Source organism: Aspergillus pseudotamarii (assembly GCF_009193445.1).
Source record: "Aspergillus pseudotamarii strain CBS 117625 unplaced genomic scaffold BDV38scaffold_68, whole genome shotgun sequence".
Taxonomy (NCBI): Eukaryota; Fungi; Ascomycota; class Eurotiomycetes; order Eurotiales; family Aspergillaceae; genus Aspergillus; species Aspergillus pseudotamarii.
In genome coordinates, this window is record NW_022475082.1 from 167,770 (window position 1) to 181,479 (window position 13,710).

A 13,710-nucleotide genomic window follows, 5' to 3' on the forward strand; every position below is an offset into this window, starting at 1 on the left:
GGAAAAATAATACCTCGGACTCAACAGGATGAATCGTTGTGTTCGTAGGAATGAAGTAAGGTTTGTTTCCTTCTGTATTTACCTACTGGGTATGATTTACCAAATGCTCTGGTGGAAACCTCCCCCAAACTGGCGCTAAATCCGCACATCACGCGTTCTCGCCACTCTATTATTATTCGAGTGGTCACTAATTCTCCCTCACATTCCTCAGGTTTGCTGACTTGCTTACTCCTGGTACTTGCTTGCTTCATGCACCTCACATGAACCAATCCAATTGCTTACTCTTGATTACCCAAGTACTAGTATAGACCTCTGGTCAAACGTTCTTACAGGAGCTGACTAAGCCTCATTCTGGGGTCCTAAGGCAGCCACCCATCTAATCAGTCAGTCAGTCACGAGCGCATCACATCTCCAAAGTGTCTCCAACAGGGAGCTCCGCCTTCTAAACCCCCCCTCCTTTACTCCCATTCCCCACCTCAACCAGCTCTCTCTTCTTGTTTGTTCGTCGCGGGAACTTTGTCAAACATGGGCCTTCATCCCTTATCGGGTTAAGTCGTGATTGACTGGCCTCTTGAGGATGTCTGATAGCTCTCGGTTGCCCACCCGAGGCAGTTCCTCCCCAGCTCCTCCCCCTCCTCCTCCACCTGCCCCCGTGCAACAAAGCAAATATTCAAACCGCGCGGCCAGTGCTTTAGCAAGATTTGCCCAGCCCTTCTTTTCTGGGTCTCGACCTCCAAGTCCGCAGGCCTCAGGGGTTCGTGCAGACCTATCTGCCGGTCCTTGTTCTAATAGGTCCAAGTCCTTGTATAGTTTCCCTTTCCAATTGCTCTTCTTCTTTCTCATCTCGCTTTTCCGCCTTTTCCCCCCGTATACCCATAGCCTTGCTCCAGCTTCATTTAGAATCTTTATTTAAACAGGTCGCACCTCCAAAATGCAGCTTTCCAGCTTGCCAACGAGGCTTGACAGCAATCTTCTAACAACCCTGCTAGACCGGGAGCGTCCCAAACGGTCACTCATAAGACCGGGATTCCGATTGCCGCTTTAGATATTTCTCCTCAGCGGACACATGCAGTAGTCGGGGGTAAAGAGATCTTGAAGACCATCCGTGTTTCACCCGACCATTCTTCCGAAGAATTCAACCTTCGCAATGCTATCATCGGTTTCTCCTCCACTCAGAATGATGGCAGTGGACTTTCCTCACGCTATAAAGACCAGCTGACAGTGCGGGATGTGAAATGGTCACATGGCAATTATGACACCATCATCGCCACTGCAGTGGCTAACGGCCGCATTGTTCTCTACGATCTACATCGTACTGGCCTGGAATACTGCCGCTTTCAGGGGCACAGCCGCCAGGTCCACAAATTAGCTTTCAATCCACATTGGCCGGCATGGCTTCTGTCTGGAAGCCAGGATTCCTCGATTCGAATGTGGGACTTGCGCATGGCATCCGCGGTCAGGCCATGTTCGAGTAAGGAGTTGTATAATGGGAACAGCGATGCAGTTCGGGATATCAGGTGGTCTCCGAGCGATGGGGTTGCATTTGCAACCGCCACGGACAGTGGTGCAATACAGTTGTGGGATTACCGAAAAACTTCCGCCCCCTTGCTAAGGATTACCGCTCATGACAAGCCATGCTTCTCAGTAGACTGGCATCCTGATGGCAAACACATCGTCAGTGGTGGTACAGACAGACATGTTAAAGTTTGGGATTTCTCTTCCTCAGCCGAACGTAGGCAAAAACCAACATTCCAATTCCGGACACCTCAGGCCGTTGGGAACGTACGATGGCGTCCACCGTCCTGGAATACCGAATATGATGCTTCCGGTGGTTGGCAGTCAATTCAATTGGTAACATCCTATGACAAAGAAGACCCACGGATACATCTCTGGGATCTCCGGCGCCCTCATATACCGTTCCGAGAGTTTGATCGGTATGAATCTCATGCTGCCGATTTACTCTGGCATTCGAAAGATCTATTGTGGACTGCTGGTGAGGCCGGTGTTTTCACCCAGACTGATATCCGATATGCCCCCCAGGTGGTAAATCAACGACCGATGTGCTCTTTGGCCTGGAGCTCGAGTGGTGAAGTGCTAGCTTTTGTCCAGAAACGCTCCAGCCATAGTACTGTAAAACTCAGCACCACGGAGTTCGTGGGTCATCCTGAGGAAGAGAGCAGTAGCGGAGAAGCGTTGAGTCAAAGCCCAGCAGACGACCTTCTCGATGAACCCTCCTTTATCTCGGTTAGGCACCGACGTACTAAATCAAGCAGTGGTCGGGCGTCTAAGTCACTGGGCAGCACTCCTCCGGGTGCTCCCGAACTCAACCCCGTTGTGTCGCTGGAGAAGGTGCTATCAAAGATCAAGCCTTCCACACAATGCCAGTTAGGGGCAGTTGGAAGTATACCTGGGGCCACAATGGATCAAGGAACCTTTCGATACCTGGCACGCCATTATTCCCCTCTACTTGGAACTTCTAACTGCATGCACTCAGACTCTCTACGATCACTGCTAGAATCATTAAGCCAGAACGCAGACTGTGCTGAGGATGCTTCATTAGTCAAGCTATCCCAAACATGGCGTATAGTAAAGTTCGCTGTCGCCCAAGAACTGCAACTTAAAGCGAGGGAGCAGCGGCGGGCTCCGGAAAAAGGCACCCGCGGCATCAAAAAAAGATTATCTACAGAAGGGCAGAATTCTGAAAACCCGAGAGCATTGGATGAGGGAAAATCCGAAAAGATGAAGAACCGGTTGTTCAAAGGTGTTATGGAGACGGAGGTGGCCAGGCAACCTCTCGTTGATGTAGAAAACGCCTCGAACATGACAACCCCCCTCGCGCAGCCTTTGCCCGACTCCACAGTTTTATCGTCAGATAGCTCTAATTCGCATATGCCATCTTTAGATGACCCTACAGACATCCAACCTCTTCCACCGTCGCTTCTGAGCCCAAATCAAGGCACCATGAACTCGAATGATTGGTCTTCGATGTCCGATGTTGAACCACGTATGCACCGCCAGTCAAACGCAAGTGAAGATACGCAATTTCCAGGCGAAAGTCTCCCATCTGACCCAATACCTGGACTGGTGTCCCAAAGCCTTGAAGGTGACCAAAGATCTGCACCGCGAGCAATTACCGGAAGAGGCGACTGGCGCGCTCGGAGTCGCACAGAGACATCTGAAGTAGATGAATACGACCAAAAGATGGAGGATAAAAAAGCAGCCATTCGCGATTATAAACAGTATCCCAAAAAGATCCTGTCGCTCGAATCTCACGTCGAAAGTGTGAGGCCTCCGGGTTTCCGTCGCCGCGAGTCATCCGAAAGTCTTCCCATGTTCTCGGCATCTACAGGGAGCTCGCACCCTTCCAAATCAATAGGCACGTCATTATCGTCGGCGGCAAAATTGTATGACGTTTCCGAAAGTGAGAATGCCACGGAAGGGCCGGAGAGTGAAGCCCCTCGAATACCATATTCCAGGGCCAGAAGTGACTCAGTTATTGGCCCCATGACCATTCAAAACGAAGAACTTCAGGATAATGAACCTTTTGTTGAGGGTGTTCCAGATTCTAATGTTCATCTCGAGCGGCCCTCTAGCCCACTTCCCCTTTTGAAGGAATCCAGTCCTCTAGAGACTCCATACTTTGAGCAAGATGGCCATCAAAGTGGTGCTTACACTCCCGCAGCAGATGATACTGCTGGTAAGGCTACACATGTGATCGATGACGGCCTCACTGGGCTCACTATCCCTATAAGCTCTGACGGAACGGTGGACAAACCATGGAGCGCTGAAGTTTTGCTCAAAGAAGCCATTAGGCATTATCACAGCAGTTCTTATGTTGACTTTCAATCTGCTGCTCATCTTCTCCAGAAAATGTGCACTCTTTTCCAAAGCCATGAGGATATACTTCCTCGCGAGGAATGTGAACTCATCTTCAAAACCTACAACGAACATCTTATACGCCAATGCATGTACACTGAGGCGGCTGAGCTTCGACTTTCCTGCGTACCGGCGTATCCAGCAGTCTATGAGTATGCTCAAATAGACACTACGATGAACGTGTTTTGTTTCACATGTAAACGTCCATACGAGAACCCTTTGAATGACAACACGCGCTGTCATCGCTGTGACACGCCCCAGGCGCCATGTGCTATTTGCATGAGCGTTGACCCACCAGCAGAGTGGGTAGCGGAGCAATCTGTCTCGGCTGCACAGTCGAATCTTGAATTGGACTCCGAGACAACATCGCATTTTCTATCGTCATCTCGCTCCTCCATTAAGACAGAACCGATCCCAACCTCCGAGCTACGACGCCTGGATGAAGCGTATTCGGATTCATACAATCCTTTGGGACCTAAAGGATCCGCGCTTTGGACCTGGTGCCAAGGTTGTGGCCATGGAGGACATTTAGCTTGCATTAGTATGTGGCTGAACGACACTTCTGTCAGTGAGGGTGGTTGCGCTACCCCTGGTTGCATGCATGACTGCGGCCCGGGGCCCCGCCGTGAACATAACCGTACCATTTTACTTGAGGAGTCTAAAAGACGAGACTCGGCTGGTAGAAAGGCTGGCGTAGGATTTGTAAAACGCGATCCATGGACCAGAGGAGAAAGCAAAGCTGTTGAAAAGGTTCGAGGTATGCTAAGTATTGGGACCTCGGGTGGCACAAGTGCTTCCACCACCAGCGCCGGGCCCAGCGTCTCCTCTAACTTGATGTCGCCCAAAAAAGTACGACTTGTTACGCCTAGCGAGCAAGGGAAGCGAAGGGGTACCTCGTCTCGAACCAGTCTTGGTGGTGGCAGCGGGCTAAGCACCTAAAATTTACTCTCAATCTGAAGACAATTGCGAAGGTTCTGAATTGCATGTATAACATTTCCCTACTACACACTGTTATTAACTACACTTTTCCCGAATGAAGCGGTCATAAATGTTCAGATCAGCAGATTATCTCTACGGCGTTCAATATGATACCATGGTATAACAATTGTGATACTTGTCCATTTTCAAGTCATTTGTACCATATCACACCCCAAAGATACCATCAATCTAATCTTTGCTTGCGGAATTTTACGGTTTAAGATATACTAATAACATATTGCAGTGTTGTAAATAAATCTACACCTGGGCATTGCCAAATATTCCCGTAATAAACTGTCGCGTGATCCAAGATGCCCTCAAATGTACAGTAGTTACTGATTGATTCACACAACAGCCTATCAGAAGGAGAAAGAAAAAGAACTCAGAATTTCCGCTTCTTCTTAGCTGGGGCTTTACTCTTTGCCTCCAGCTGTCTCTTTAATTCTTCGCGCATCCTATCCGCTCTTTCCTGACCTACTTCCTCTCTCCCTGGCTGTTCCATTGTCACTGGCTGTCGTCGTTCAGCCGATGGAGACCTTGGTGGTTCAGAACTGTGGTTTGACATCTCCCTAGAGAAATCAACGTTGCCCTCCTCTGGTTGACGTGTCAAAGTAGTAGTCGCATCACTTTTTGAGGGTTTGCCTCCTATCACACCAAGTTTACCAACTCTCTTCGTTCTAGTCTCTATCAAAGGAGATGTTGCGGGAGGTGGCTGGTCTGTTGTACTTGGGGATTCTATCGTTGGTGAAGATCGAGGCTCACTAGGGGTAGCTTGCCTTGGTTTCTTCTTACTACCGATGACTCCCAATCCTCGCGATTTACCCTGCGCTTTATCTGACAACTTTGGTTTAGGCTTCGTTGGTGAGGTTGGTGCTAAAGCCACACTTTCATGGTCAGACCCTGAATCTGTTTGGTCGTCGGCTAATTGTGGTGCGAGCGTAGATGGTAAGGGCTGGGGCGGTCTAGTTTGTTTTTTCCCACCGATAACCCCCAGACCTCCTGATAGTTTTGCAGAGCTTTTCTGCCTTGGCAGAGGTGCTGGTTCATTTGAAGGAGTTTTTCCGAGGTCTTCATCCTGCTCAATGTTGATGGGGGTTTTCTCGCCGCTCTTGAATTGCTTCAATCTTGGGGGCGTTTCTTGCCGCTAAAGACAAACTTAACTGCGGTACTTCTAATTCTAAAGGTTGTACTTACTTCAAACTCGTCATCCTCTGTTTCAGTAGCCGTATCAGTATCGGTTTCCAACACATCTTTAGGAGGCTCGCGTCCTTTTTTCGGTTCGCCTTCTTCTCGTATAGAGGCCGAAGTAGTCTTAGTTACAGTAAGTTTCTCCCACCACTTGTCTGGTGGTAGTTCAAGACCTCTCGATCGATTTGGGCCGTTAGAATTGGAAACCTCCGCCAGAATATTAGCGGCAAGACCAGATGCAGAAGCTGACGCACTGACATCCTCAAGCCATGCTTTTTCGTCGAAAGGCGCAACACCTTTTATATGTTTGGCGGCCTGGGCTAGCGTTATGCCTTTCTGACCCGTCCGTAAGCCAGAGATACCAGGAAATATAGTACTTAGATCGATGCCCACAGTTTCGATCTTATCGAAGAGCTTCGCGAGAATCCAGTCTTTCCTATGCAGTTGATCAATGAGGGTTCGCTGGTGCGACTCCCAGTCAGCTTCCGCCTTTATGAGGGGAAGCAGCAGTTGGCCAGTAACGGCAGAGTGCGGCTCCTTGGAGAGACGTGCAGCCCACTTCAAAGGCTGAAGTGGAGCTGGCAGTTTGGTAGATGTAGTTAGCTCCAGCAAGTCTCCTGAGCTATGATTCAAGGCCACGGTGCTTCCTGGCTGGCTACACAGTGCGTCTTCTATCTTTTGCAGGAGGACTCCAAACTGTTCCGTGTCCTCGGTCGGATCGATTGTGGAGTCATCCTCATCAGCTCTTCTCAGGATATCTTGGCGGGTCAAATGTTCAGACCAGATGTTGGTAAGATCAGTAATGTACAACTCGTAGCCTTTTGATGTTGAGGAATATTTGAAAAGAAGTGGAGGTATTACCCCTCGATTCGAAAGGCGCAATCTCTGCCACTTGGCGGACATTTCTTAGCATTAAATGATGAAATTTGGAATACCATTAGATATGACCGGAACTGTGGTTTTAAGATATACAAACTGTAGTCTTCTACTAGGCGGCAAAGCTGATAAGGCGGAAACCTTTACTGTTCCGCTGCTCCACTTGTGTCTTGGCGGACGCTTTCTCCAAAAAAAGCATCAGACGAAAGCTTCACGTTTTTGCTGACTTTAGGTTTCAGCGCCCACAGCGATATTTGCCTATTTCCGGCTTCCTCCTCTCATTGCACTCTATAGACGTGTCAGTTATGTCGTCACGTTTTCCGGACAGATCAGGTTCGACGAAACGAAGCCGATCGCGATCGCCTTCATCGCGTCAACCCCAGAAGCTTCCCCGCAGATACGATGAGAGGGACTACCAGAGCAATGGAAGAGACCGACCGGCGCAGTCGCAGTCGAGGAATATGAAGGATCAGATGCGGTTAAATCAATTGCAAGAAGACGAGCAAGTGCGTGAATGGGTAGCGCAGGAGGACGTTTTCGTGCTTAAACAGGCCAAAAAGAAGGCTGAGATTCGTGTCAAAGAGGGCCGGGCGAAGCCGATTGACTGGCTTACTGTTACCCTGCGATTTATCGATCCGACGAGGAACCCTCTTGATGACGAGATTGTGGACTCGGACCTGGACATCGTGGATCCGGATGGCGTTTTCGAAGGACTGTCTCAGAGTCAATTGCTGGACTTGGAGAAGGATATTGATACTTTTTTGAGTTTGGAGGCAAATCCGCAAAACAGGGATTTCTGGAAGGTAGATCACATTAGGCTCTGGTTTATCTAAAGTTATTGCTAACCGGTCTGCACAGACTATGAGAATTATCTGTCGCGACCGTCAGAAAATCACGGCTCCCGAAGGGCGTACGCTGAGCTCCGTCGCTGCGGATATCAATAGGCTCTTGAGTCCCAAAACGTACGAGCAACTTCAAACCCTTGAGATACAGGTCAAGAAAAAGTTGGATTCTAATGAACCCATCGATACCGATTACTGGGAAGAACTACTGCGGAGTCTCACCGTCTGGAAAGCACGCGCCAAACTTAAGAAGGTCTTTCAGGCAGTCATAGACGAACGTGTTCGAGGATTACGCCAACAACAACGCGACGAGGCGGAGTCGGTTCGGGCAAAGCTTGCACCTCTAGCGCCAGTTATCCAGCCATCGACCGAGGGCAAAACGCAAGCTGGGTTAGATGAAGAATTTCGTGGTCTTGATCCTGACCCGCTGCTCCAGGTTCGCCCGGAGGATAAGGTCTTGGAGATAGTAGATGAGTCGAGCTTTTTGGATCAGGTGGTAGGTCGCAACGGCTTTTAAGCGGTACAGGCCATGCGCTGATGGAATCTTTTTAGGCTCGCGAACGGCAAAAGATTCTAAAGATGGGGTTTGTACCTCTCCGCCAGAGGCAAGCAGAGAAATCCTCTGCTGTTCCTGTGAACCAAACACCAAACTTGCCTGCGGTTACTGGCTCCTCCCGTTTTTCTACCATACCCAATGAAGATTTCTCACAGGCAACAAAGGCACTCTATGAGCGAGAGCTTGCGAGAGGAGTCAGTGAGAATGAAGAGATCTTCACGGGCGAAGAATCCGTAAGCACGGGGTCCCAGCCTCAGTGGGCGAACAAGTACCGGCCGCGCAAGCCGCGATACTTCAACCGGGTGCAGATGGGTTACGAGTGGAATAAGTACAACCAGACTCATTATGACCATGATAACCCACCACCCAAGGTGGTACAAGGCTACAAATTCAACATCTTCTACCCCGACCTCATCGATAAGACGAAAGCGCCGACCTATCGTATTGAACGCGAGCACGGAAGAAAGCGCGGCCAGTCTTTTGCAGCAGCTGGTGAAGAAGATACTTGTCTTATTAGATTTATGGCCGGGCCCCCTTACGAAGATATCGCATTTCGAATTGTTGATAAGGAATGGGACTATAGCGCCAAGAGGGAAAGAGGCTTCAAGAGCACCTTTGACAAGGTAGACGCGCCGATTGTTTAGCCCCAGGTTCTGGCTTCAATTTTAATCTTCTGACACAATCCATAGGGTATCTTACAGCTACACTTTCAATTCAAGCGGGTGAGATCCCCCCCTCTCTGTCGCACAAAGCATTTTCCCTCTAACATCCATGATAGGTCTACTACCGAAAGTAAGGCCTTGATAGGAACCTCTACTCGCATCGACATCGTTATATATTGATCTATCTCGACCCAACTGGTGTATAGGCGCATATGGCTATAATAATGGTATTTTCGGAGTTTCAAATTAAGGCATTATCTACTATCAACGTATCCATAACTGCTATAGCAAGGCAACGCACAACCGGGCGATCTAGTTGGTCGGGAAGTATTAACCACCAGCTACAGTATTGGACCAAATTCGATCAGCAGACGCTAGAATGTATCATATCATCGGATATATAGCATTAGGTACATAACCTCCATGGGGTTTAAGCTTCCTGACTCGCAGGTTATGGCTCCCACGTGTGTGCAACCATGGACTAGGGCTTATTTCCGCTACCATCAACACTGGCTTACCGCCGTGGGCTTTGCCATCCAACGTCACGCGTTTCTCTTCCCATTAAGGAGCGGGTCACGTGTCGCTGGAGGATGAACGCCGCCTCCCCCATACGTACGTACGGCCACTCAGATCTGAAATGCCGACCTTCTAGCTTGGCCTTCAGCAAATGAAAGAAACCTCTGCGACGATGCGGCTTCGGTGCCACCCAAGCCACCCTCATAGCCTTTCAATGGTTCCGGCTGGTCGGGGAAAGCGGGAAAGGGCCTGAGTGTCTGCAGGATACATCCCCAGAACATTGAGAGCTTCCGGGAAGTTGCCAGAACGTCTCTTTCAGAAAGGCTTCCACCTAACCTGGCGGACTGTGGCCATTATGCAAAGAAGAGCCAGTTCTCATGCAGCTGTCCGGTTCCACAACCCCCCTCTCGTCCTGGTTTGTCAGGCATTGTAAATCAAGAAGTACGTATATTGCCATCATCTGTAGCACCGAAGATCCAGCCTCTACTAGATGCTGCAAAGTCATTGGCTCTGCGTGTACAATGACTAGTTGTTCCACTGCTTGGGAAGTCTTTAGAACGAAGCACCACTACACCACCACCACCCTCCACAACACCCCCAGTGCACATGTTGACTGGGGAGTTCCTTGGTTGACTTTTTTCTTTTTCTATATTTCTTGATCCTAATTATCCAATTCTTTTTTAATTAATTTTTTCTTTCTCTCTGCCAGACCGTCTTTTGTTTGTTGGGACTGGCGGAGACACATACAAACAGCAGACAGACCATCAGGCCGTATGTATGAGCTGGCATTTCTTCTGGCCTCACAACTTCAGTTATGTCCATCTTCTGAATGGCCAGAGGTCTTTATCTGTCGACTTCTGCCTTTTTTCTTTTTTCTCCCCTTTAGCCTCTCTCGTTATCTTCACATCTTCCAGGGCTACCCTTTTTCAACCTGTTGACTTCCGTCTCCCTGTCATGGCTTGTACCTGTTAGAAACTTATAATATCTATAATATTTCCTTCTTTCGTGTACCGTCCCATCAGATGCAAATTTAGCCAGTCTAGATTGTGCCGTCCGTGACTGATATTAGTTTGTTTGCTTACAAGACAACATGGATCGTCTCTTGGTGTCTCAGGACCTATGCGTCGACTCAACTCCTTCACCTCGGGAAACTACACTACAATACGCTCTGAAACGAACAGAGACATCTGCGTCTTCACACGCTGTTATCGATGGCGCGCCTTTAGGTGATCTTCGCCATCACTACCCCTGTCCGGCGGTTGAACACTGGGTGGGTTCCGGGCCCAGCAGTCCAACATCGATGATGCCTTGTCAAAACCCATGGACCACAGAAACCTCAGCCTTCACACTGCCATCATCTCACTCGTCTACACCGTCAATGCCTGATGGCCTTCCACGTTTCTTTGTTTCCTGCGACAGCGACTGGCTACCGTCCTCCATGATGTTGGGTCCGACCCCAGGGCATCTAAGGCCGGGGCCGTCTCATACCAATGATAGCAGGACGTCCTCTGAGTGGATGCGGGAGCCAGATAATGATGTTTCCTATGCTTTAAAGCCTGATCGTTATACAGCAACATCTGAAGCTTTTGGGCCGCATCAATGCCCATCTGGCATTCTTACAACCACCTATCCCACTGCAGCTCTAACGCCACCGTCACCAGCTTTCTCGGCTTCGTCGCGCCAGATGGGCTCTCCTATAATCAAGTCCGAACTTAGCCGCGCTGATACGCGAGCAACACCAGCTAACGCAGAAGAGGAGGCGGGCGTAGACCCGCCCTACTCCACACTTATTTACAAAGCTCTCCGGGACGCACCCGGTAAGAAATTGTCTCTTCAGGAGATTTACGGCTGGTTCGAAGAGAACACCACAAAAGGAAAGGATCGCAATTCTAAAGGGTGGCAAAACAGCATTCGACACAACTTATCCATGAACGCGGTATGTCGATTGCACAAGTTGATGCTTCTCTTTCTGTTCTCCCTTGCTAAGAAACCAAACCTGCTACAGGGTTTTGAAGCTGTTCGAGTGGAGAAAGCACCGGGCAAGAAAGCCCTGAATTACTGGCGTCTGACAGATGAGGCAATAACTTACGGTATTCAGTCTACAACCCGGTATAGAAAGCAGGCGAATTATAAAAAAACAGTGGGCTCAGACCCACCAGCTCCTCAACGCCAACGATCCGGAGCGAAGGGAGGGAAAGCTACGAAAATCACAGCTAAATTCCGCGGACTTATGAACCAGGATGAACTACGGAAGGAACGGTACTATCAGCGACTGGTGTCGCAGCGGCGACCTCACAAAATCCTTCATACTCAACACCACCCTTCACCTGTGACGGCGGCGGTCGTCTCGCGATTTCGTGCATCAGGCCCAGCAACACCACTGACTCGCACGTCAGCCGAACCCTTCGATTTGGGTAGTATTGTTGGTAGCGCTGACCCTCCTTCATGCACCGCGATTTTCTGTGACATGGCAGGACCGGGGTCGGACTGTTTAACGATGGAGACGGGATTTCTAGGCTGGAGTAGTCTCCCGCCATTTCCCCATGGCTTATTGACAGGTCCTGATATCTCAGCAGAAGTTCAACTTGCCGTATAGGGGGAAGCGTCCGAATGGCCGCGCTGACTTGCACATCTAACATACTGTAGCTACTAATAGCCTCGTGTTTGGTCCTCCTTGATGCATTTTAATTTGCCGTACTTCTCGGTTATCTTTTTCCCCCTTCAGACTCCTTCCTATTTGAGTAATATACTTTGTCTAATTCTTTTTGCAATTTTCTTAGCTAGAGTATCAAAGGCGTGGCACTCTTGTATTGGATTGTGGTTTCTATCTTGCTTTCACGCCTTCACTCCCTCTCCATCTTCATCCTTTGTCTCTTTTTTTATCATTGCTTTTCCTTTTCATCTTTCTTTCATTTTTTTTTTTTTTTTTTTTTTTTTTTTTTTTTTTTTTTTTTTTTTTTTTTTTTTTTTTTTTGATCTGTGTTCAATTTCCTGCAAGCCATGGCCTTCGATCAGCGGGAACATACTAGGAAAAGTCGCCAGTGTGCAGTACAAAACAAATTAGAGGTAATGAATAAACAAAATACTATCACATTTTTATTCCTACTGTTCTATCGTCATTATCATTATTAACACTACCATCCCTGGGCAGTAGCAGCAGGAGTCTGTATCAACAGAAGACCACGGAACATATGGCATGTCTCTCTTTGGTGCGGGCTGGCCACACTAGTCAGTAGCCCACATGCATCCCCAAGCGCATCCAGACCTTTAAGTGGATTCTGCATCGATAAACACTGCATGTGCTGCATACGGCATGAATGGACTTATTTGATGGAGATGGATGACATTGTCTTACCTCATTGATGCGACTCTTTGGCAACCCACTCTCCCCACCTCCTTCTGGTGCCCAAGGATTCCATCTATCTATTGATGAAAGTGGACTAATTTTAAGGTAGTTCAGGGTGATCCAAGATCAGGCCTTTCTATTCGGCGGAAGAATAAGCCGTCCACAGCCGGCGCGCTGATTTGCTTCTAGTTAATTCGCCTTGCTATGGTGGGGACAGGTCGGTATGACTATCATTCCCATGGCTATAGTACTAATGTTATCAAGCCTCTCTATTCTAGTTGACATCAATCGATGATCGCTTTCCACTTATATTATGTATGACGCCAATTTATACCATGTTTCTTGTTTCATACTTGCTCAGCCGCTCGAAATCACAGAAAAGGAATTGATAAAAAACAATGGTGGAGTAGGAAAAAAGCAGATGGGATAGGGTTATATGCAGTACGGGAAAAATCATATATATAATTAGAGACTAGTAACACATAACCCTAACTCAGTCAACATTACCTCGTAATCTTTAATTTTGGAGAAGTGAACTACTAATTCCTACTGAAGTGATGAGTACTTAATCGCTAGCAATTAAGAATAAATGTCAGAGAAAGCAAGCCTCATTCATTGTAGGGCTATTTCCGTGGAATGGTAATAGCAGGAGAAGCCAGAAGACCGTCGTTCCTGGGAGTGGTCGACTCCGACCCGCTCCTTAGATTGACCGGCTGCAACTAAAAATGTAGTCTAGCTTGGCGCGTCACACTGGCAGACGGTAACCGGTTGAAACCTCACAGGTCGTGACTCGTAAGGGTGTCTTCGACCAGCATTAGTCGTGGCACTAGTTGATGTATGAGTGACACCAGCATGAACTAACCCATTATA

General features: G+C 48.5%; 4 protein-coding genes across 4 annotated transcripts; 3 read left to right on the plus strand and 1 right to left on the minus strand.

The window, feature by feature from the left end:
* Positions 1 to 577: 577 nt before the first annotated feature.
* Positions 578 to 4,711, plus strand: BDV38DRAFT_274433 (WD repeat protein; the record flags this gene model as incomplete). Its single annotated transcript, XM_032057844.1, has 3 exons — positions 578 to 804; positions 990 to 4,633; positions 4,683 to 4,711. 3 exons carry the CDS (start codon positions 578 to 580, stop codon positions 4,709 to 4,711), a joined length of 3,900 nt encoding a protein of 1,299 aa, XP_031909417.1.
* Positions 4,712 to 5,025: 314 nt separating this feature from the next.
* Positions 5,026 to 7,008, minus strand: BDV38DRAFT_187371 (uncharacterized protein). The gene is made up of 2 exons (XM_032052198.1): positions 6,049 to 7,008; positions 5,026 to 5,998 (listed from the first exon to the last, which is right to left on the minus strand). The coding sequence occupies exons 1-2, from the start codon at positions 6,943 to 6,945 to the stop codon at positions 5,237 to 5,239; spliced, it is 1,659 nt and encodes a 552-aa protein (XP_031909418.1). The 5' UTR covers positions 6,946 to 7,008; the 3' UTR covers positions 5,026 to 5,236.
* Positions 7,009 to 7,059: 51 nt separating this feature from the next.
* BDV38DRAFT_258622 (splicing factor cactin) lies at positions 7,060 to 9,370 on the plus strand. The gene is made up of 3 exons (XM_032055751.1): positions 7,060 to 7,721; positions 7,777 to 8,256; positions 8,313 to 9,370. Exons 1-3 carry the CDS (start codon positions 7,224 to 7,226, stop codon positions 8,958 to 8,960), a joined length of 1,626 nt encoding a protein of 541 aa, XP_031909419.1. The 5' UTR covers positions 7,060 to 7,223; the 3' UTR covers positions 8,961 to 9,370.
* A 1,525-nt stretch (positions 9,371 to 10,895) lies between these two features.
* BDV38DRAFT_258627 (uncharacterized protein) lies at positions 10,896 to 12,131 on the plus strand. The gene has a single exon (XM_032055752.1). The coding sequence runs from the start codon at positions 10,933 to 10,935 to the stop codon at positions 12,088 to 12,090; it is 1,158 nt and encodes a 385-aa protein (XP_031909420.1). The 5' UTR covers positions 10,896 to 10,932; the 3' UTR covers positions 12,091 to 12,131.
* Positions 12,132 to 13,710: the final 1,579 nt, after the last annotated feature.

Coding starts and splice junctions, on each gene's coding strand:
- BDV38DRAFT_258627 (XM_032055752.1), top strand. CDS start 10,933: ATGATGTTGGGTCCGACCCCAGGGCATCTAAGGCCGGGGCCGTCTCAT.
- BDV38DRAFT_258622 (XM_032055751.1), top strand. CDS start 7,224: ATGTCGTCACGTTTTCCGGACAGATCAGGTTCGACGAAACGAAGCCGA. Junction 7,722..7,776: donor AAAACAGGGATTTCTGGAAG/GTAGATCACATT, acceptor CGGTCTGCACAG/ACTATGAGAATTATCTGTCG. Junction 8,257..8,312: donor CGAGCTTTTTGGATCAGGTG/GTAGGTCGCAAC, acceptor GAATCTTTTTAG/GCTCGCGAACGGCAAAAGAT.
- BDV38DRAFT_187371 (XM_032052198.1), bottom strand. CDS start 6,945: ATGTCCGCCAAGTGGCAGAGATTGCGCCTTTCGAATCGAGGGGTAATA. Junction 5,999..6,048: donor CAGAGGATGACGAGTTTGAA/GTAAGTACAACC, acceptor GTTTGTCTTTAG/CGGCAAGAAACGCCCCCAAG.